General features: G+C 38.4%; 2 protein-coding genes across 2 annotated transcripts in view; both read right to left on the minus strand.

Moving 5' to 3' along the window:
- The window catches only part of grm2b (glutamate receptor, metabotropic 2b), a 29,914-nt gene extending 27,659 nt beyond the window's left edge, over nucleotides 1–2,255 (minus strand). The window contains exon 1 of the mRNA XM_039797185.1: nucleotides 1,704–2,255. The gene's annotated coding sequence lies outside the window, so the exon portion shown is untranslated. The remainder of the gene's footprint in view (nucleotides 1–1,703) is intronic.
- Nucleotides 2,256–7,149: 4,894 nt separating this feature from the next.
- Nucleotides 7,150–19,747, minus strand: part of LOC120557153 (testis-expressed protein 264 homolog) — a 36,393-nt gene continuing 23,795 nt past the window's right edge. Inside the window, exons 3-4 of the mRNA XM_039797189.1 lie at nucleotides 14,952–15,117; nucleotides 7,150–7,793 (exon numbers count right to left, since the gene is read on the minus strand). Coding sequence (XP_039653123.1) covers nucleotides 7,513–7,793; nucleotides 14,952–15,117 — 447 coding nt within the window. The 3' untranslated portion in view covers nucleotides 7,150–7,512. The remainder of the gene's footprint in view (nucleotides 7,794–14,951; nucleotides 15,118–19,747) is intronic.

Below are 19,747 nucleotides of genomic sequence, written 5' to 3' on the forward strand. Positions count from 1 at the left end.
TCATGCAAAAATCATCAAATCTATTTGATGTGTTATTTAATACTATGATGTATAACAATGTTATAAATGATAATTTAAGCAACATCACCTCAGGCGTTTAAGCTTTGCCCTCAGGTTTGTTTGGTCTTTTGTTGAAAACGTAGGCCTACATGACATTTAATTTAGTGTCTAATCCACTACACATGAATAATAAAGCCTGTTGAGTAATAACAGCCTAAAACACAGCACTTGTCCCATGAGATTTATCTAAAATATTGCTGTCCAATGATTACGTGACAAACACTGATAGGATGATAATTTATGGCAGTAGCAATTTTGTGCTCATTATTATTACAAATGCCACAAGCAAAGTGTCATCCTTTTTCCCATTCTTTGCATGTAATATGACACTACCGATTTTTTACATTTGACACAAGAAAAATGTCCTGCAGCCTATCATTTAACAGTATAACATTTAATGATCCCCTAACCAGCTGTTCAAAGCAAACAAAAAACTATATTTACAGGTAATACAATACAAAAAGAAAGTAAAAAACTGCAGCCACCATAACCCCACTAATGATTTCCATTATTATGTCATCTCCAGTAGGGACACAGTTTATCCCTCCACCTGGACTTGTCAGCTGAAGGAATTAGGATGCCTGTAGTGGTGGCCAGCAGGCTAGATTGTAAAACTAAGCATAGATCAAGTGCATCAAAATATCATCAAAATAGCACAGGAAATTCAGTCAGCCTGCTCTCAGAAACTAAAGATTTCTAAAATGTATTCAGAATACCTAAAGTTTCTAAATCAAGGAGGCCACTGAGACAAAATATGAGAATTTTGCACATTAACGCTGTACATTTCATATTTTATATATTATTACTGTATATTTGTTTTTATTATATATGTTTAAAGTATTGATAATATATGTTGTTTTTATTTGTTGTTTGTATACCTGGAGTGGTAACGAAAATAATTTCCCCCTGGGATTATTAAAGTATTTCTGATTCTGAATGAGAGACTACAACAGGTTGTCTCTGTTTATAAACTGTTGGTGGCACCATCTAATGATAATTTAATGATGCGGTGGTATTAACCAATCTATCACTATAACAGAGAAATACCTTTGCTGCTACATCCCATCTTGTCTGATCTATTGACAACTATTTGATGCATGCGATCATGGATTTGTCCAATGCCAATCAGTATTTACTGTACTTTCATGAATTGCGCAAACTGAAAACAACCCAATAACTCTCCATGCCATTACATTGTTTAGGGCGCTGTCTGAAAACAAAAGCTCTGATTGGTTCAAGAAAACCAAGTGCGATATTAGATCATGCAATGTTTAGTTGAGACAATTGTGACTCCGCTGAATATTCCCTCACGCTCAGGTGTTGGATGCTTTATTGATAAAGTAGTAGCCTACACACTATAGGCTAGATCAAGTTCGGATGCTAAGAGAGCTGATTCACTTGTGTGCCCTGTGAAATGAAGTGCAATAAAGAGACATGTGTTGATAACATGTCCATGGCAGTTAAACTGAGGTTGCGGTGTAGGCGACATGATCAAATCAAATTATAAGGAAAAAAACAATTAAAATGCAAAGGGCACGTCGGACAGGAAAATACAGAGGCAAAGTAGACAGACTACGTGGGGGGGAAAAAACATAGGCCTACCACTACGTTAAAAACAAAGTTTGTAAATGGCAATTTCTTACCTGGTTGTAGCACTAGATGTCTTGCCGGATATATATGTAGGTCTTTTTTCCACAAGCCGTGCGTCAATACACAGACAACGTGCAGAGCTTCATGTGACGAGCGGAGTCCAGATGTTGTTCACTTTGAGCATGTTTGCCAGGCAGCGGTTTGGATCTGTCCTTGGTTCTGAAATGTTCACATTGGCAAATCTAACAAACTCCTCTCAGTGCTCTCCAACTTGTGCCCGCCAGCCACCGTACAACACGCCTTCAGACCGGAGCTATAGCTGCAGCCCACCGCCCGAGTGCTCATGTGTCCACTCGCATCGACCGTAATGATGCGCGACGGATTCTTCTACATATGACTGCCAGCTGGACTAAGAGACAAGTGAATCTAAATGAAACGGTGATTACACTTTTGTTTTTTCATTACATTTCCTATTCATAGTCGTTTCTCTTTCGGGAAGTGAGTCAAATCAACTTCAAAACAAGAGCTGTTGAGGAATCCTAGCGCTCACGATGCAGCCGCTCTGCGCAGCTCCACAGCTCTGAGTGCGCCGAGTCGACGCTGCGCTCGAGCCTTTCACAAACCACACTGTGCTTCATACAACGTTTGTTTGCAAGGCAGCGAGTTAGAGCACCAACATTGGAAGAACATAACATGTCCTATGTAAATGTGTGCTGTTTAGTATGCAGCAGTAAAGAATAAAAACAGTGACGAAAGTGCATTCAAAATCTCAAATCCTGTTTCCAATTTCTTACAACTTTTTTTTAAGTGACTCATTCATTGCATTCCCTGTGGGACAGAGTTGTTACTGGCAAACTAGCTTTTAGGCTAATGATAAAACCCCTTCTCTAAAATAATGTGAAAATTGAAATTATTTCCAAGTAGACAAAACAAGGCGCTGCAGTTCTCCAGCTAAATTTAGAAAGATGAGAAAAGAGAAATGAGCATCAACAATTTTTTTCCCTCTGTGAAGGCTGGCCAGCTCCTCATTCACCTTTATCTCATTAAAACTGAATCACACTCTAGATGAGTGGCACAGCACTTTACAAACTCAAGAGGCACCTGCACCATTTTTCACTGAAAATGCTTCAACATCCAATACACACATACCTACAACTCTCTAAACATTTATTCTACATTTATTGGATGAATACTGGCATACTTGAGCTCAATGTTGAATCAAATACAGAATTTGTCCAAATATGTTGTTACAAATAACCCTTGTATTAATACAAACACAATACATAGAAAATGTTTTTCACCGGCCAAAATAAATGACCCTCACAGTATTGATTCAGCCTATTAACTATTTAAAAGCTGTGCAGCCAGCAGTGGAAAACTTAAAAGTCTCACTGGTAATTAAGGTTAACTATACAGCATGCATTCTGCAGAGGCACTATTTCATGCAATAAACACTGCAGTTTTTTTTCTCACCCACAACAAGATTACATCAGCAACATTCCTATTTCATAATTAGTGAGGAGTGCAGAAAAGGTCTGCTGCACCAGTTTGGGTTTCTGTGTCCAACTAAGTACACCGCTGCACAACCAGTTACAATTAAATCTGGAAATATTCAGCAAGCAACATAAGATATTTCAGTATGTATTCAGCTTCATCACCTTCACATACTTCAGCACCGCCACCTTTCCCCAATTCCCCACCTCACCACTACCACCACCTTCCTCTCACCCACACATACAAAAAACATCTCACTATTTTTCAAATGTTTTCTTTTCTGCACTAATAATAGCTACGTTGCAGTTAGGGGTTTGGAAAAGAAGAACTTTTTTCTGTGTACAGTGGCAATTAAAATGACGAGCGGGTCCTGCTTGTTGCATAATTCCCCCAGCTAACACAAAGGGACCAATTTTATCCTGAAATAGAAAGGTAGTTTACATTACAATAGTTGAGGGCATGTGGGTGGAATGCAGACTTTTAGATAGAAACATACCAATTAATGTCGACTGAAATTATAGAGGACAGAAACAAAGTGTTCCTAGCCAGTGGTCAGTGCGCATCAGTCTGACTGCTGCAGCTCTCTTTGTGGGTTTCTGATAGTTAAATGTTAATGAACATGACAAAAAACAATCAGTCCAAAATCAACAATTTAGTTTCTCTCTGTGGTGCCTGCTTTTGTTGATGTTCACAAGTATAGAAAACACAACATCTTGTATTAGAACTACATACCCCTTTTTACTAAAGAAATAGTCTATTTTTTTCTCTCTTTTTTTACTCTGAAAACTGTCCATACCAAGGTCTGCAGATTGGATGGTTTTTCCAATTAATTTTCTTTCTAGTTTAAGCAGCGCAAGCTAAATTTTATTGACCTGGTTTTTGTTTGTTTGTTTCTGGGTGAACTGCCCCTTTAAGCAGCATGATTGCCTAATGGCCAGATACCACCATGTAACTCGAAGGTTACAGCTTCAACTTCCCACCCCAAAAGTTCATCCTTGCTTAATGGATATTCTGTTTTATTACAACTCAGTTCTTATTTTCATACTTTTGGCCATTATTTCTATTGGTTATGATAACATTGTAGTCGTAATGTATAATGTAATTGCATAGCAACATGGCTACATAAAGTCCAAAGTGGCAAGAAACCCAAGCAGTCAGACAATCAAATACAAGCCAAGCCTTGTAAACAAGCCAAGAGTTTAGTCAGATCACTGAAACTACTTTATTTGGAGGTAAAACTGCAAGTGGCTGCACTTGTAATAGCGGCAATAATACCTCATTGCACAGGACAAAATGTGCACAGTAGGTCAAAGTTAAACCTTTTTCAGTAATGTCACCGCATTACCAGATCTCAGCTATTACCGCACAGTTATTATTGTCGACAGGAGCAGTGATCCTAAACAAGTTATAAACCAGAATTACCCTTTAAATACTGATAGACAAAACAGTATCCCAGCTCCAAAGGCGCGACCAGCCCGGAGTATTTACCCACTGAGGTCGTAACTGTGTCAGACCAATGATACCATATTTAAGTCTAGTTAGTTAGATTCCCTATAGCCAACAAATACTTCACAGAACAGCATGGATTCAGCAAGTTACTACCCCATGTGTATATGTTTGAAGAAGAGGAGTACACCCACAGCTCCCAGAGAGCTTTTATAATTATACGAACAGAAAGCATCTCAGGGCATCACTTTTACTCCTAAATCTCATTAATCCCGCTTAACTTTATCCTCCGGGAATTTAACCCCATCGTTAGAGCAATCAGCATTTAGATTAAAAATGTAAACACTCACTATAGATCTTATTTTTTGTTGAATATTTGTCAGGTAAAAGCTCAGCATTCTGCCAATTAAGCCTCTGAGGCAACTCCAACTCAGAGCAAATTAATGAATGAGCAATGCTGTAACAGGCTCGTTTTGTTGTTGTTTTAAAGTTTCCATGTGGAGTAAGAACATAACGGGAAATTATCAAGAAAAATCACTCAGATGAACAGTAAGGCATCAAAAGATTTTCATAATTGAAATATCATTTCACTCAGAGACCACACTGTCCAAAATGCAATTCAGACTAAAAACACTATGCTACTGAGGCCCAAGAAGTTGGTTTACTGGGTTATCTGGATAACGTTGTTGTGTCCAATATTTGTTCTAGGTTTCACTCAGTTATCCAGATACCTCAGGAAACAGGTCTCTGATTAGATAAGCACCTCAGTCAGTCAGAAGCTGAATGAATGTACCGTCTTAAAGGTCTACTGTATCATCTATTCAAGAACTAGGATTATGTTTTTGTATTTGCTGTAAAGGTTAGGTGCACAGGTTTCAACCTAGTATGTGTTGTTAATTATTATTTAAGACTGAATAGCACAACTTTTCAATAGCTTTAGTTTAAAATACCCTCTCTTCTGCAGGTTTTTCTCTGGGCTAAAATAGTCTGATTGTCTGATCAATGTAATGCCACAGTTATAATTAAGAAAAGCCATATTGGTGTGGTGTTTAGTCATATCAAACACACAATATGCAAGTGAAGGACAGACAGAAGCCTTTGTCTACTCATTTCTGTCCAAGTGAAAATCTGGGGAATCTTAAATTAACACGTTTTAGCTCAGAATATGCAATGGCGATTTACTTGAAACGACATACATGGCTTTTCTCTTACATGCACATCCCTTTAGTTTGCCCACACCCGCCAAGCGAGCAAGGCTCGCTGCGACGAGCTTGGGGTGATCTCTTGTTTGTTGGAAGATAAAGGATATGGGTATGACTGGACACACATTATAGGCTGTGTGGGTCATCAGGTGGTCTTTCAGGCTGCAGCTGCCATATGTATTTCAGAGGGAAGAACAGAAAAGAACAAAAGGAGAAAAAATAAACAGAAATTAGCCTGTGCAAAGAGATAGCAGATGGGAGAAGGTTGAGAAGCTAAAATAACACAATATAACGGCTGAATAGAAAATGAAGGAGCTGGGTTTGAATGTGTGGGGATAATGTCGATGCTAGAGGCCAGATGCAAATAAAACGTAGAGTCACAGAGCTTTGCCGTCAGTATAGTGGAATGAATATTAATGGTCAGCCCACTGCTTGTCATCTTTCTCCTTGACTGATCACGGCAGCAGGCTGCACACTCCCCATAATCATGTCCACAATCTTAGAGGTGCTCAGGAGGATGACACAAAGAAGGTAATTATGCATTCATTCACACCTTCCTCTTTAGAAATGAAATACATTTTATATCAAAACTTACATCACCAACACACAGCCTTGTAAAAGTACATAAAATGCTTCTAACAAGATGCACAAATATTCAGTTAAACACAATATCTTGAGGTCTATGTGCTCATATAATTTCAATCCTTTATGTCAGTTATTAATGAATGAAACTGAGGCCCTTTGTAAACATGTCAAAAAGTATCTTTGAAATTAACAGAATTCCCTGTATGTTTGTGAAACAATCCTCCAACGAACAAAAACTTATTAGAAATGCAAATAATGGTTACAGCTTCAGTACAGCAAATGAAATACCTTTCAAGTAAAATGACTTTTCTAACAAATACTCAGTTCAGTCATCTTGTAACATTTTGACAAACATCACTTCTGTTTCAAGAAATTCAGGCTACCTGAATAAGTTTTGCAGATTTCAAGTCAACATCTAGCAGATTTGAATGCATTCACTTTAAAACTGTAATTAAAAGACTAAAGAATATGTCTGGTTATAGTCTATATTGTTGTTATTATCAACAAATACAATAAAATGGCCAAAATTAGCAATGAATTGACCCCACTCACAAGTATTGGCTGTGTAGCCAAAGCCTGATGCATATCCCTTTGCACCATAGATCTCCTTTGTTGTCCAATAACTTTTAAACCACATCAGTGAGACACACTGTTGCACTGCGTGACATGTTTCTTCATTACAATGAACATGGGCACTGTAGTTTATTTAGAGTTGGTCCTGCATACACCGTCCTGCTGCCATAAATACTCACTAGAGCACCAAATGTGGATTATTCCACTATTAAAAGTAGTCCCCAACAAATGCACTATTTACTCCTGCTTGAGTAACATTTGCTAAAAACTACAGTGCTCAGCTGTTTTAAAAAATGACACTATATCCATGACCTGTTTCTAAAGATTCTTCTATAGGAAAGACTCGACTTTCAGGGTAGGGAAGTCTGCAAGTATTAAGAAACAGACCAACACATTGCTTGTTTTGGTCTTTTCATGGGATTTGTTCATAATAACCAAAATATAGAATATAACCTGCCTTGTTGTTTAATATTTACACATTTGGACATGGACCCATAGTGAGACACTCTTCAATTTCAATCCTTTACTCTTTCATCCTCAACTAATGTGTCTCACTGAACTTTTACTCCTCTCCTCCAACGGCACCCCACCACTCCTGAGTGGGAGCCTCCAGGCTCTTCTGGTTGGAGTCTCCATGAAGCGGCTCTTCTCTCTCTGCCTGCTGTCCACCGGTCTGCTCCCAGTCCAGGTCTTTAAATGAGGTTCCCGTGGAGCTTCTCCCTCTGTTGTTTCTATCTCCTTGATCCTGGATAGGCACAGAGTGGACAGAGGACGCTGCTAGGGACGTCCCTCTGCTGTCCGACAGGAGAACCCCACTCCCTGAGCTGTATTCACTGTTTGAGTCTGCACCCAGAGCAGTGATAAAACAAAAGGGAGGGGGTGGACAGATGGTGAGAGGACTTTTATAAACAAACGCCACATGAGAAAAGCTAGGCTGCCCAAAAATCCAGTGCTGGGATCCAACCAATATCTGCATGATGTTTTTATTATTATCTCTTCCACTTTTACTCCAGACTCAGCAATTATTTGGAAATCATATGCATGGAGGAAATTTATTCAGAATATATCTATAAAATAAACAATTGTCGTATCAAATCTTTCCAAATATGCTTTAGAAAGATTGTTAAAATAGTTCATGCCCATAAAACAAGACTCTACAACCACACGAGTAGCAAACATGCTAACATGATTACAAAAACAATGCTAACATGCTTATGTTTACAATGTTCATGTTTAGTGAAGCATGTGAGCTAACAAACATTTTAAAAACAATACATCTATCTAAACATACATGATTATGTTTATGTGTAAGTACAGCTGAGGCTCATTAGTTTTGCAGGTGTTAACCTTTGTGTTGTCTTCCCATCAACCTTGGAAAAAAACACATTTTTTTCGATCTTTTTGACGCCTTTTTTTCCACAGTTTGTTTTTGCTTTTTCTAACGTTTTATTTCTACGTCCCATATTTTCTGATATAAAACAATAACTGAAAACCAATTTGACCCAACGTCAACACAAGGTTTAAATAAGTTTAGGTTTAAATAAATTTTGACCTGACGATGGCACTAGATGTAAAGTCAGGGGACCAACAAAGTTATTACAATTCATCCTGAGGGACACATTAATGTATTTACCAAATTTAATTTAATTCCATCCATCCAACAGTTGTTGAGACATTTCACTAAAAAATAAAAATGTCAACCTCATGGTGGCACGGGAGGAAAAGACAGAGGATCACCAAAGTCCGTCGGATTTATCCTCTGTACACACATTCATGGTTCCCAAAAATGTCATATAGTCTCTTCAGTCAAAGTGGTAGACTGACCGTCCAGCAGAACAAAACAAAGACAACCTATGTCCTAAAAGCTTTAGTGCGTAACTTTTTGATATTAATGAACGTCCGTTACATTCAAGACATTACCAAATGAGTTGCTGCAAAGCAACTCTCTCTGTAATTACCTCTTCTGAAGAGTCTATCATGTTTTTTTGATCCTCCGTGTCCATCTTGGCTACTAGCTACTGCGTGGAGGAGGGGTGGGGGGGTGTGTGCACGATCACGGAAAGCTTGTATCATGTTGACGCGCCGACAGTTTGTCATTACTTAGAATTCCTCATGAAGGGTGGCAGAAACTACGCACTATAACTTTAAGAGCAACTAAACCTTTGCAGTGACTCTCAGGTTTTCATTTCTCTATTAGCTATGATGCATAACTTAGGTTTACTGTACTATAGTTTTTGATGGTAAATCGAACCAAAAAACTACCAAACAAGATCACCTTTCTTTAAACGTAGTGCAAGCATGTAGTTTAACTGTCCTTACAATTAGAAGGTAAATCCTTGCTCACATGGCCCTTACACATCCAGCTTGTTTTTTCCTCATGCTGTATTCCATTGTTATATTTTCATAAATGTATATGGAAATCTACAAATTGTGTAGAAATGACAAGAGCTGTTGCATCTTGCACATTCAATTGAATTTAGGATGATTATTAACAAGGAACCAGGAAATCTATATAAAGTTCAACTCCAAAAATGTAGAAGCTGGGAAATAATGCTTTCTTTCCCTTTTATCCATGGAAGGGTGGGTGTTGTACATCGTGCCTGTCACACATTTTTCTGGTTGTTAACGAGTTCATCAACTCATGGGATGAGCAGCAACACCTTGTGCAGCGACTTAAAGTCATAACTCAAAATAGTGCACTAAAATGTTGTTAATTAGAAACTCCTACTCCTACAAGCACTTGACTCCTCAGTGTTTTTAGTTTGTTCCTTGCAGGTTAATAAAATCAATTTCCTCCCTGTGTGTGCCATTCTGTCGATCTTTGTGTGGCTGTAAGTGTTTCCACATAACACTCTTCAATACTCTTTAAATCAATATCTCCTTACACTAAGCCAGCCTGTTGTATACTGGAGACCAGATGATGACACACACAAGAACTAACCTTTCACATGAAAACAGTTGACAGAAGCCAGAAGGGGGCTAATCATCATGTTAGAGGTGATAAATACATTATATGGGACAAATTATCAGATGTAGCTGAGATTTGTAACAGAATGACAGGTTGACAAACTAAATCTTCTTATCACTGTGCATTTCAATTGAGGAATAATGTAAAAAGTATGAAGCTTTAAGCAAAGACTGTATCATGAATTAAAAGTTATCACTGTTCAAAATCATAGATTATCAATCAACAAATGTATTTCCTCTGACAATCCATTTGATTCTAGGCATTCAGATAAACCTAAATAAAGTCATACAGAGATTTCAAACCACAATTGAACAAGATGAATGAAGAAAAGGACAACACATATAGTGAAAGTAACTGTTGACTTGGTCAGTAACTCTGTGACAAGCTCTTGAGACACCAAACCGCAAAGCAAAGCATTATTTTGTTTTTTTAATCGTCATTAAACTACAAAGGAAAAACAGGACTATATGCTTCCTACAAAAACAGGACTATATGCTTCAGAGAGATGATTAATGTCATGCTTCTAAGTTAAAGTTAAGAGACTTCCAACAAGCAAAATACAAAAAGAGGAAATGGTGTTACATAGCAACGTTCAAATAGTACAGAACATTAATTACTCTGAAAATGTAATCAGGAGCAACTTTGCTATGTTTATAAAGAAATACTATATGTTTATGTGTGCTAAGCCTGCTGCTGTGTGTGCAATAATGCACTTAGTCGTCTGGAGATGCTACGTACCAAGTTTCGTGCAGATCGCTCGTACGGTCTAGGAGGAGTTTGAAAAAGTAGGTTTAAGATAAATTGCGATTTTTCGCGTATAAAAGTCTAGGTGGAAATGGACGTGGCCTATATCAGGAGATTCAGCTGAATGCAGGGAACGCGTGGATAGGTGTATTTTTTATGTGTGATGTACGGTTTGGGAGTTATAAGGCCAAACGTGTTTTTTCTACTATAGCGCAAGACCTAAAGGCTCATGCTGTTGTGTCACACATGCCCCTTAGAAAAGATGAGAGAGATATTGCAGTGGAAATCAGTTCATTGTTGACAGTGAATATGAGATGGGGGCCATGATGGAGCACACACACGGGAGCTTGAACAAGAGAGAACTGAATTGCCTGTAAACTGCATAGCTGAATGGATGATATTTATTCTAGACAATAACACTGCGTACAGCGGACTATGACTATTTTCACCTTTTGGAAGAGAAGCTGTATACATGGGGAAAGAAATGTAAGGCATACAAATCAGTGCTAAACACAATGTACATATAGAATGAACTCCTATTTATCTTCATAAAAATGCATTCAAAATTAAAATAAAAACATCCATATTTGAATCTAGCCCCAAGCTCTCACTGACTAATTTACACCCACCTCATGTGCATGTGATAGATGGAGCAAAGGGAAAAAAAACAATTTATGAAATAAAACATTAATAACATGCATAGTGAGCTGTGATAGAGCAACGATGTTGGTTTTGTGTTGGTTTTCCTCTGCTGGTTGAACATCTACAGCAAGTGGCAAAAAGTAATCACTCAATGGGGGAAAAATTAAAAATAAAAAATCACATTTGGATTGAAAAATACACATTAGGGATAATATCTTAATCTTAATTTATTTTAAAAGGGAAAACTGTCACATTTCATTGGAGGGCTTTAGTGGCGCATCGCTATTTACATGTGTCTGAGTGACAGTTTATTCTACTAGTATTGGAATGAGACAGAGAAAGATGCTGCAGAATTTGAGTAGGTTAAGAATTAATGTGCAAACTCCAATATAAGATAAAGATAATTATCATATTAAGGCTTACATCCACTGTTATAGCTGCAGTTGGTAACTTTTACTGAAACTAGCCCTATATCCTGACAGTATCACATGAGACAGATAATCTGTGATCCTCCTCCTATTGCACCTAATGGCATTTGCAAGATTCACTGTGCCTGAAGAAAAACAACCAATCAGAGCCGAAAAACAGTTGAGCCAAAACTACGCACTGCCCACCAGTCGGTGCAAACTTTCTCATAGAGGAGGCAGAGGAACGTGATATTTTTTTTAAATAATCTGTACTAATGTACTACGGTCAGGATATGGTGACAGTTTTAACAAATATGCCAAATCATTTTCTTTTCTTTTTTTTAACAAAGCTTTTAAGGAATAGTTTAACATTTTGGGAAATACGCCTGAGAATACCACTCTCATGTATGTCCAATAAGAAGCTTAAAGCATAAAAAGGAATCAGGGAGTTAGCCTGACTCTGTCCAATGTATAAGAAATCTGCCTACCAGCACTTTCAAACAAACTAATTACCTTGGTATTAATATTGGTCTCTGCTTGTTGCCTGGCAACCTCATGGTGAGGACAACACTCTAGGAAGTCACAGCTCCAGGCCGAGAAATATTTACAGCATGTTACCCTTCATACAACCACAACTAGTTATTTCTACATTCTTGTTTGTACACAAATAAACAAATAACATCTTTTTTTAATATAACTAATTAGTGAGCTGTAGAGGTGCTTGTAGGCTGATTTTTAAGAATGTTTTTAACAGTCAGTTCAAAATGTCAGCCAGGCCGCGATTGGACAGAGCGCATTAGCAGGTTGCAAAACGCGAGGTGCACTGCACTGACTTCTTTTTGGTGTCTTTTTGTTATCATGTAAGGCAACCATCAAATCACCCGTCCTCAGCCAACCGTTATTTTGCAGACAGACAGATATGAGATTGGTAATGAGTCAACATTTTCATCTAACAAAAAAAAAAGTGAACAAGTGTATTTCTCAAAATGTCAAACTATTCCTTTGGAGGAAAATGTTTAAATGCTGTGTCATTTATATGGTCAACATTAACCTTAAGGCCTTAAAGACTAGCAATTTGATGAAGATGTGTGACATGACTTGGACATCAGATTTTACTCAACTACTTTGCTTTGATAAAACTTGAGATATGACATTTATTTGCCCCGCAAGATTTTAAAATAGCTCCGGTGACAACTAACAAAGAGTTAACAATGTTAATGGCCAACTAAAACTAAATGTGGCACTACATCCACTCACTTGTGAATTGTGTGGTTCCAAAGAGTGAGCTATGTTAGAAAGTGTTTCTAGCCTGCTGTTGTATGACAGGGAGAGGAGCCATGTGAGGAGGCTGGGGGTTGATCCGGTCACTGAGACGGGGTCAGTATGTGGGGAGTAGTGGGAAGCGAATGGGTGGGTTTAATGGACCGATGCCTCCAGTGTCCCGAATGCTCCACTGACAAGGTTTATTTGATCCCATTGTGACAGGAGCATGGCTGCCTGTCACACTATCATTCACAGTCATGGACCCAAATGTCATTTCCACTCCCACCACACATAAATAAAAACAGGGTCATTTCAGTCAGTTTCCTTCCATTTTGTAGCAAAAAGTGGAGATCCAGATAGATGTTTGAGGGGTCAGACAAATATATTATAAATAACCTATTCTTACAACACCTGTTGAGGTAACTGACAAAAAACAAGTTTCAGTGCAAAATCACTCATTTTACTTTCAATTTAAAGTTGATTATTGACGAGGAATTGCACGCAACTACTTTTGGACAGGCAACAATTACAGATAAATTACAGTTAATGGAATATTCTTTTAAAGTTTGCGTTTTGGCGCATAACATAATCTCATAACTAAATTTCTGGCACCATCTCTCACATCATCCCTGAGCAGATAAATGGAACTTCTGCAGTTTGAGAATAATACAAAAGCAATTTGTTGGAAATTCAAAAAGTACTGTAGATTTTCCAAAATCTAAATTGGATGTGGACACGAATGCACCCTGAATAAATCAATCATTGTGCACTGTGCTCCTCAGTGGAGACACCACTGCACCAAACGGTGGAGGTTCAAACTGATATCAATGTGTGGAAATCAACTGTATCTCATCTCACTTTTAAAACAGAGAAAGGTAGCAAATCCTCACTTTTGAGTGGCTGGAAACTTTTAATCTGGAATATTTTAGCTTGATGAATGAGTTAAACAAATAATCTATTATTAAAATAGTTTCTTATTAATTTTCTGTTTTTCATAATCCAATCCTTACCTGTATTGCATTTGTAAACAACATTCTGACTGACATTCAAAATGAAAATTAAACTGTAATACCCCCTGTGATTGTTTTTTTGCTGTTATTTTACCGTGCATTTGTGTCCTTTGAGTGTCAGCTGGGCTATATTTGGATTCATTGTATAGTCTGCTTGTTTTGAATTGAATTGAACAATATGGCCTCTGCCACAAAGCTGTAGCAATTAGGTGCTATGAGGCTGTTATCAAAAGGCTTATTTTCACACTTCATGTCAACTCATGATTAGACTCGCTTCATCTCGCTTAAACCAGGAATGACTTTTGAAAACACTCCCTCACAAGCTTTTATGTCTCATGAGGATAAATTAGTGTCAAGTGGAATTGTGCTAAAGTACTTTACTTTACTCCATATGGTGTCTGTATAGCTGTGGACAGCCCCTTGGTGAGTGGCAGCACACTTTCACCAGAAGCTGCTGTGTCTGGGCTTTTCATTAACACCTAGAAAGGTGTCAATCACAGTTTGCTTCTGCGGGGCTGCTCATAAACAAAACAGCAGTAGAAACAAGGTCCAATTCTCCTGGGTCCCACCCAAGCGGCAACTGCCATGGCTGAATGCTGAAGCCAAAACACAGGTGCCTTAACATGCTGCTTTAATGGCCATCAGAAAGTAGCTGACTGTATAGAACTGACGAAGAAAATGTAATCTTATATTTCACTCAGGAGTTGGTAGACCAAAAAAACAAAGCCATAAAGAGAGCAAATATTAGACTTCAAGTTGCCAGGTGGCCAAAAACATGCATGGCAACTGTTTGCCAACACATCCACCATATCAATGATAATATGTCACTGTTGTTTAAAGGTTGTTAAGGAGAAGCAAGCCTGTGGTCCTGCGTAGATTAACTTAATAGGGCTTTGAATCCTCTTTGGTTTACCTGTAAGTACAAAAAATGTACATGCTTATTTGGTACAGCATGAAATACAATTACCTGAGACTTCTGAGTCACTGTGCAATTCCTCTTGTTCTGACAGCCTCCTTTCTACCTGTCGCACTTCAGGCACGTAGAAATCTCCCTGACGGGCCAAGGGGGCCATGAACTGGATCTGACCATCTCTGTAGATCTGAAGGAACGGGTGTGCACACAGCCTCCTTTCCTGAGAGAGATCATTTAAATTGGCGAGAATAAAAAGCAAATTCATGATTTACAAAAAATGTAATACATAACATTAACATACAGTGCCTTGCGAAAGTATTCGGCCCCCTTGAACGTTTCGACCTTTTGCCACATTTCAGGCCTCAAACATAAAGATATAAAACTGTAATTTTTTGTGAAGAATCAACAACAAGTGGGACACAATCATGAAGTGGAACGAAATTTATTGGATATTTCAAACCTTTTAAACAAATAAAAAACTGAAATATTGGGCGTGCAAAATTATTCAGCCCCCTTAAGTTAATACTTTGTAGCGCCACCTTTTGCTGCGATTACAGCTGTAAGCGCGGGGGTATGTCTCTATCAGTTTTGCACATCGAGAGACTGATATTTTGCCCATTCCTCCTTGCAAAACAGCTCGAGCTCAGTGAGGTTGGATGGAGAGCGTTTGTGAACAGCAGTTTTCAGTTCTTTCCACAGATTCTCGATTGGATTCAGGTCTGGACTTTGACTTGGCCATTCTAACACCTGGATATGTTTATTTGTGAACCATTCCATTGTAGATTTTGCTTTATGTTTTGGATCATTGTCTTGTTGGAAGACAAATCTCCGTCCCAGTCTCAGGTCTTTTGCAGACTCCATCAGGTTTTCTTCCAGAATGGTCCTGTATTTGGCTCCATCCATCTTCCCATCAATTTTAACCATCTTCTCTGTCCCTGCTGAAGAAAAGCAGGCCCAAACCATGATGCTGCCACCACCATGTTTGACAGTGGGGATGGTGTGTTCAGGGTGATGAGCTGTGTTGCTTTTACGCCAAACATAACGTTTTGCATTGTTGCCAAAAAGTTCGATTTTGGTTTCATCTGACCACAGCACCTTCTTCCACATGTTTGGTGTGTCTCCCAGGTGGCTTTTGGCAAACTTTAAACGACACTTTTTATGGATATCTTTAAGAAATTGCTTTCTTCTTGCCACTCTTCCATAAAGGCCAGATTTGTGCAGTATACGACTGATTGTTGTCCTATGGACAGAGTCTCCCACCTCAGCTGTAGATCTCTGCAGTTCATCCAGAGTGATCATGGGCCTCTTGGCTGCATCTCTGATCAGTCTTCTCATTGTATGAGCTGAAAGTTTAGAGGGACGGCCGGGTCTTCGTAGATTTGTAGTGGTCCGATACTCCTTCCATTTCAATATTATCGCTTGCACAGTGCTCCTTGGGATGTTTAAAGCTTGGGAAATCTTTTTGTATCCCAATCCGGCTTTAAACTTCTCCACAACAGTATCTCGGACCTGCCTGGTGTGTTCCTTGTTCTTCATGATGCTCTCTGCGCTTTACACGGACCTCTGAGACTATCACAGAGCAGGTGCATTTATAACGGGACTTGATTACACACAGCTGGATTCTATTTATCATCATTAGTCATTTAGGTCAACATTGGATCATTCAGAGATCCTCACTGAACTTCTGAAAAGAGTTTGCTGCACTGAAAGTAAAGGGGCTGAATAATTTTGCCGCCCCACTTTTTCAGTTTTTTATTTGTTAAAAAAGTTTGAAATAGCCAATGAATTTCGTTCCACTTCATAATTGGGACCCACTTGTTGTTGATTCTTCACAAAAAATTACAGTTTTATATCTTTATGTTTGAGGCCTGAAATGTGGCAAAAGGTCGAAACGTTCAAGGGGGCCGAATACTTTCGCAAGGCACTGTACGTGTTTCCTTTCAAGTTTGGGTGTTTAGTTGTAATTTAAAGGCACAATTCTGTCATATACATGCAAATTTAAATCTGAAGGTGCAAAGTCATCAATGTTATATCAGAATCAGAATCAACTTTATTGGCCAGGTGTACTTATGCATACAAGAAATTTGACAGTTTAGAGTAGTGATAAAAAAAATAAATAAAATAAAAGACTCCCATCAACACTTATTAACATTGTCCATTACAGAAAACACCATAGTAGGATACAAGTGCAGACATGTCAATAATCCCACAAGTCCATTGACTGAGTGAAAATGACTTGATTTCATATGTGAGCCTCACCACTCCATCCCCTGAACTAACATTAATCTCTTTGTTTCGTCTTTACACCCCACATGCAACACATCTTAGATCTGTCTTCATGAATGTTCAGCATCCAAACGCCGCCTCGGTTTAAAATGCTGTTCTTCTTCTATTACTTGCCTCCCTCCTCCAGAAGTGGGAAGTCTCACATGACAGAGACCACTCCACTTCTCCGGGCTCATTAACCTTTCATACACCATGTTTTGTTATTCTGTGCATGCACATCCAATGTCGGTTTCTTTCACCCTTTTGGCATATGCTAAATGTCGAGCAAAACAAGAAACACATTGCAGCTACAGTGCAATATCTCAATGGGATAAATCCTTTGAAGTTAATCGGTTTTAATTTGCTAAAATTGATGTCAGTTTTCATTAGGCCTACTATTTTACTGCTGCCTAAATGTAAAAGATTTGTTGGTTTGATGAAATTTAACGAATAAATTACATGAATGTTGATTATTATGTGATGTAATATTTTTCATCAGACTAAACCATAAGCAATATTATTTTCTTATGGTAAAAAAGGCTAAGGATTCAGAGCGAGTCATGACACAGAGACTTTAAAATAAAGCTACTTATTAAAGGAGGGTGTGGCTGGGTGGCTGGATAGCTCACCTGGCAGAGCGCGCCCATATATAGAGGTTTACTCCTTGGCGCAGTGGCCGCGGGTTCGACTCTGACCTACGGCCCTTTGCTGCATGTCACTCCCCCCCTCTCTCCCCTTTCATATCTTCAGCTGTCCTCTGAAAAAATAAAGGCTTAAAATGCCTAATCTGATCTGATCTTAAAAAAAGAGGGTGTGGCTTATGTACATTCATTTGAGAATAGAAGCATGGTATTATGGTGATGAAGACCTCTTTACTACACCTTGTCATATTCCTGCATCTCCGAACCCTATGTTTCATCACTGGTTTGAACTATATTAGTCAAAGTAATATAGACCATAAATAATTTCTTACACTATGTGATATGAAATCTCTCCAAGAGTTGAAACTGATCAGATTAGGATTCTTTCTTGTCAGATCCTAATAGTATAGTGCCTGTGCACCTTTCCAGTTTCAAGGAAAGTGGAAGTGGTGACAGGTTACTGTTTAATGGAACAGGAACGTCGCACACGAAGGATCTGATAAGCAGGCTTGCAGACTGAACAGACACACATAAGATAGATTCTTTATAGGAGACAGCTGACTTATTTTCATACTCTAGCCTATCATCTTGCTCACCATCTGTCTCTCAGCCCAATTATGACAGCAGTGTCGTTCCTCTCACTGCTGTCTGCAGGAACAACGTTGTCAGTTTCAGTGATGTCAGCAGCATCAACTACTGGTGCATATTTCCTACAGGAACGTCTGTATCCTCATTGGCTTGGCTAATCAGCTACTGCTACATATTGCATATTTATGTGCACGCATACAAGCAGACACACACAAAGTTAAATTTTGCATTTCAGATTCTATCAAAAAATGATCAAATGTGAAATTGAAGTATAGTGCAGACACACTGTTGGTACAAAAGCTACATAGTGGGGTACAGCCTTAATATTTCACTGGCAAATTCTGATTTGTCACAATGTTTTTTTGCTTTGATTTACAGAGTACAATGGATGCACAAGACATTTGATTTGGGTGGTGCTGACTGTTACACAACCAAGGACTGAATAGAAACTAACAATTACAGTGCTGTAGAATAAGATTGACCAAATAAGAGCCGACTCAACAGTCTAATGACACACTCAAAGCACAAAAAGCATTGTATGCTAAGGATGGGCTTTAAAAGCACTGCATTTACCCCTAAAGGACAATAATAGAAATGCTAAACTAAAAAGTAATTAATTGAGCACCTAACAGACAGAGGGGCTCTTTTATACAAATTCTGTACAGCCTACATCCTGCTAAGAATTAGCGAGGTTTTCCTGATGATTCAGGAGGCTACATAAAATGTCCAAATTTATAATGGCATTCATAACAACAATTTGGGATTTGCCTCGCAGTGTTTATAGGATCCTGGCCCCAGGTCTCATGTCATTAGGACATTATTTCCATTATGGGAAATGGAAACATTGTAAGGAAAATGAGTTTACAATGGAAATGAGGGAGCATCACACAATAATGGGACCTAATGAGACCTTCAAGGCCTTCAAAAACAGATTCTGGCTTTCTCATAATGTAAGTAGGACAAAACAATTCATCAGGGCCTACTGCTCAGCCACCCATGGTTTGTGCTATTGTGACTTGAATATAAGCCACTATGCTGCCCCATCATTTCTCTGTGATGCTCTATTTTGTTTAAATTAAGGTATTAGTTTAATTCTTACAATGTATACTCGTCTCCAGTCCATGATCATTGGTCATGATTTTTGAAACAATCTGCTTTCCTAGCCACATTACATTTTTCTGATTTTGTAACCGATGCCCCCATGATTTTATTTTACTTTTAACTTATATATTCAGATAGAAAATTATTAACTATTAAAACTACTGGGTTTCCGCTCCAAGCTAAATAAATATGTGCATCTGCCTTTGTATAGATTATTTCAAGGTTTTTCATCTATTCTTTCCATTATTTTGTTTG

Source organism: Perca fluviatilis, chromosome 4 (genome assembly GCF_010015445.1).
Source record: "Perca fluviatilis chromosome 4, GENO_Pfluv_1.0, whole genome shotgun sequence".
NCBI lineage: Eukaryota > Metazoa > Chordata > Actinopteri > Perciformes > Percidae > Perca > Perca fluviatilis.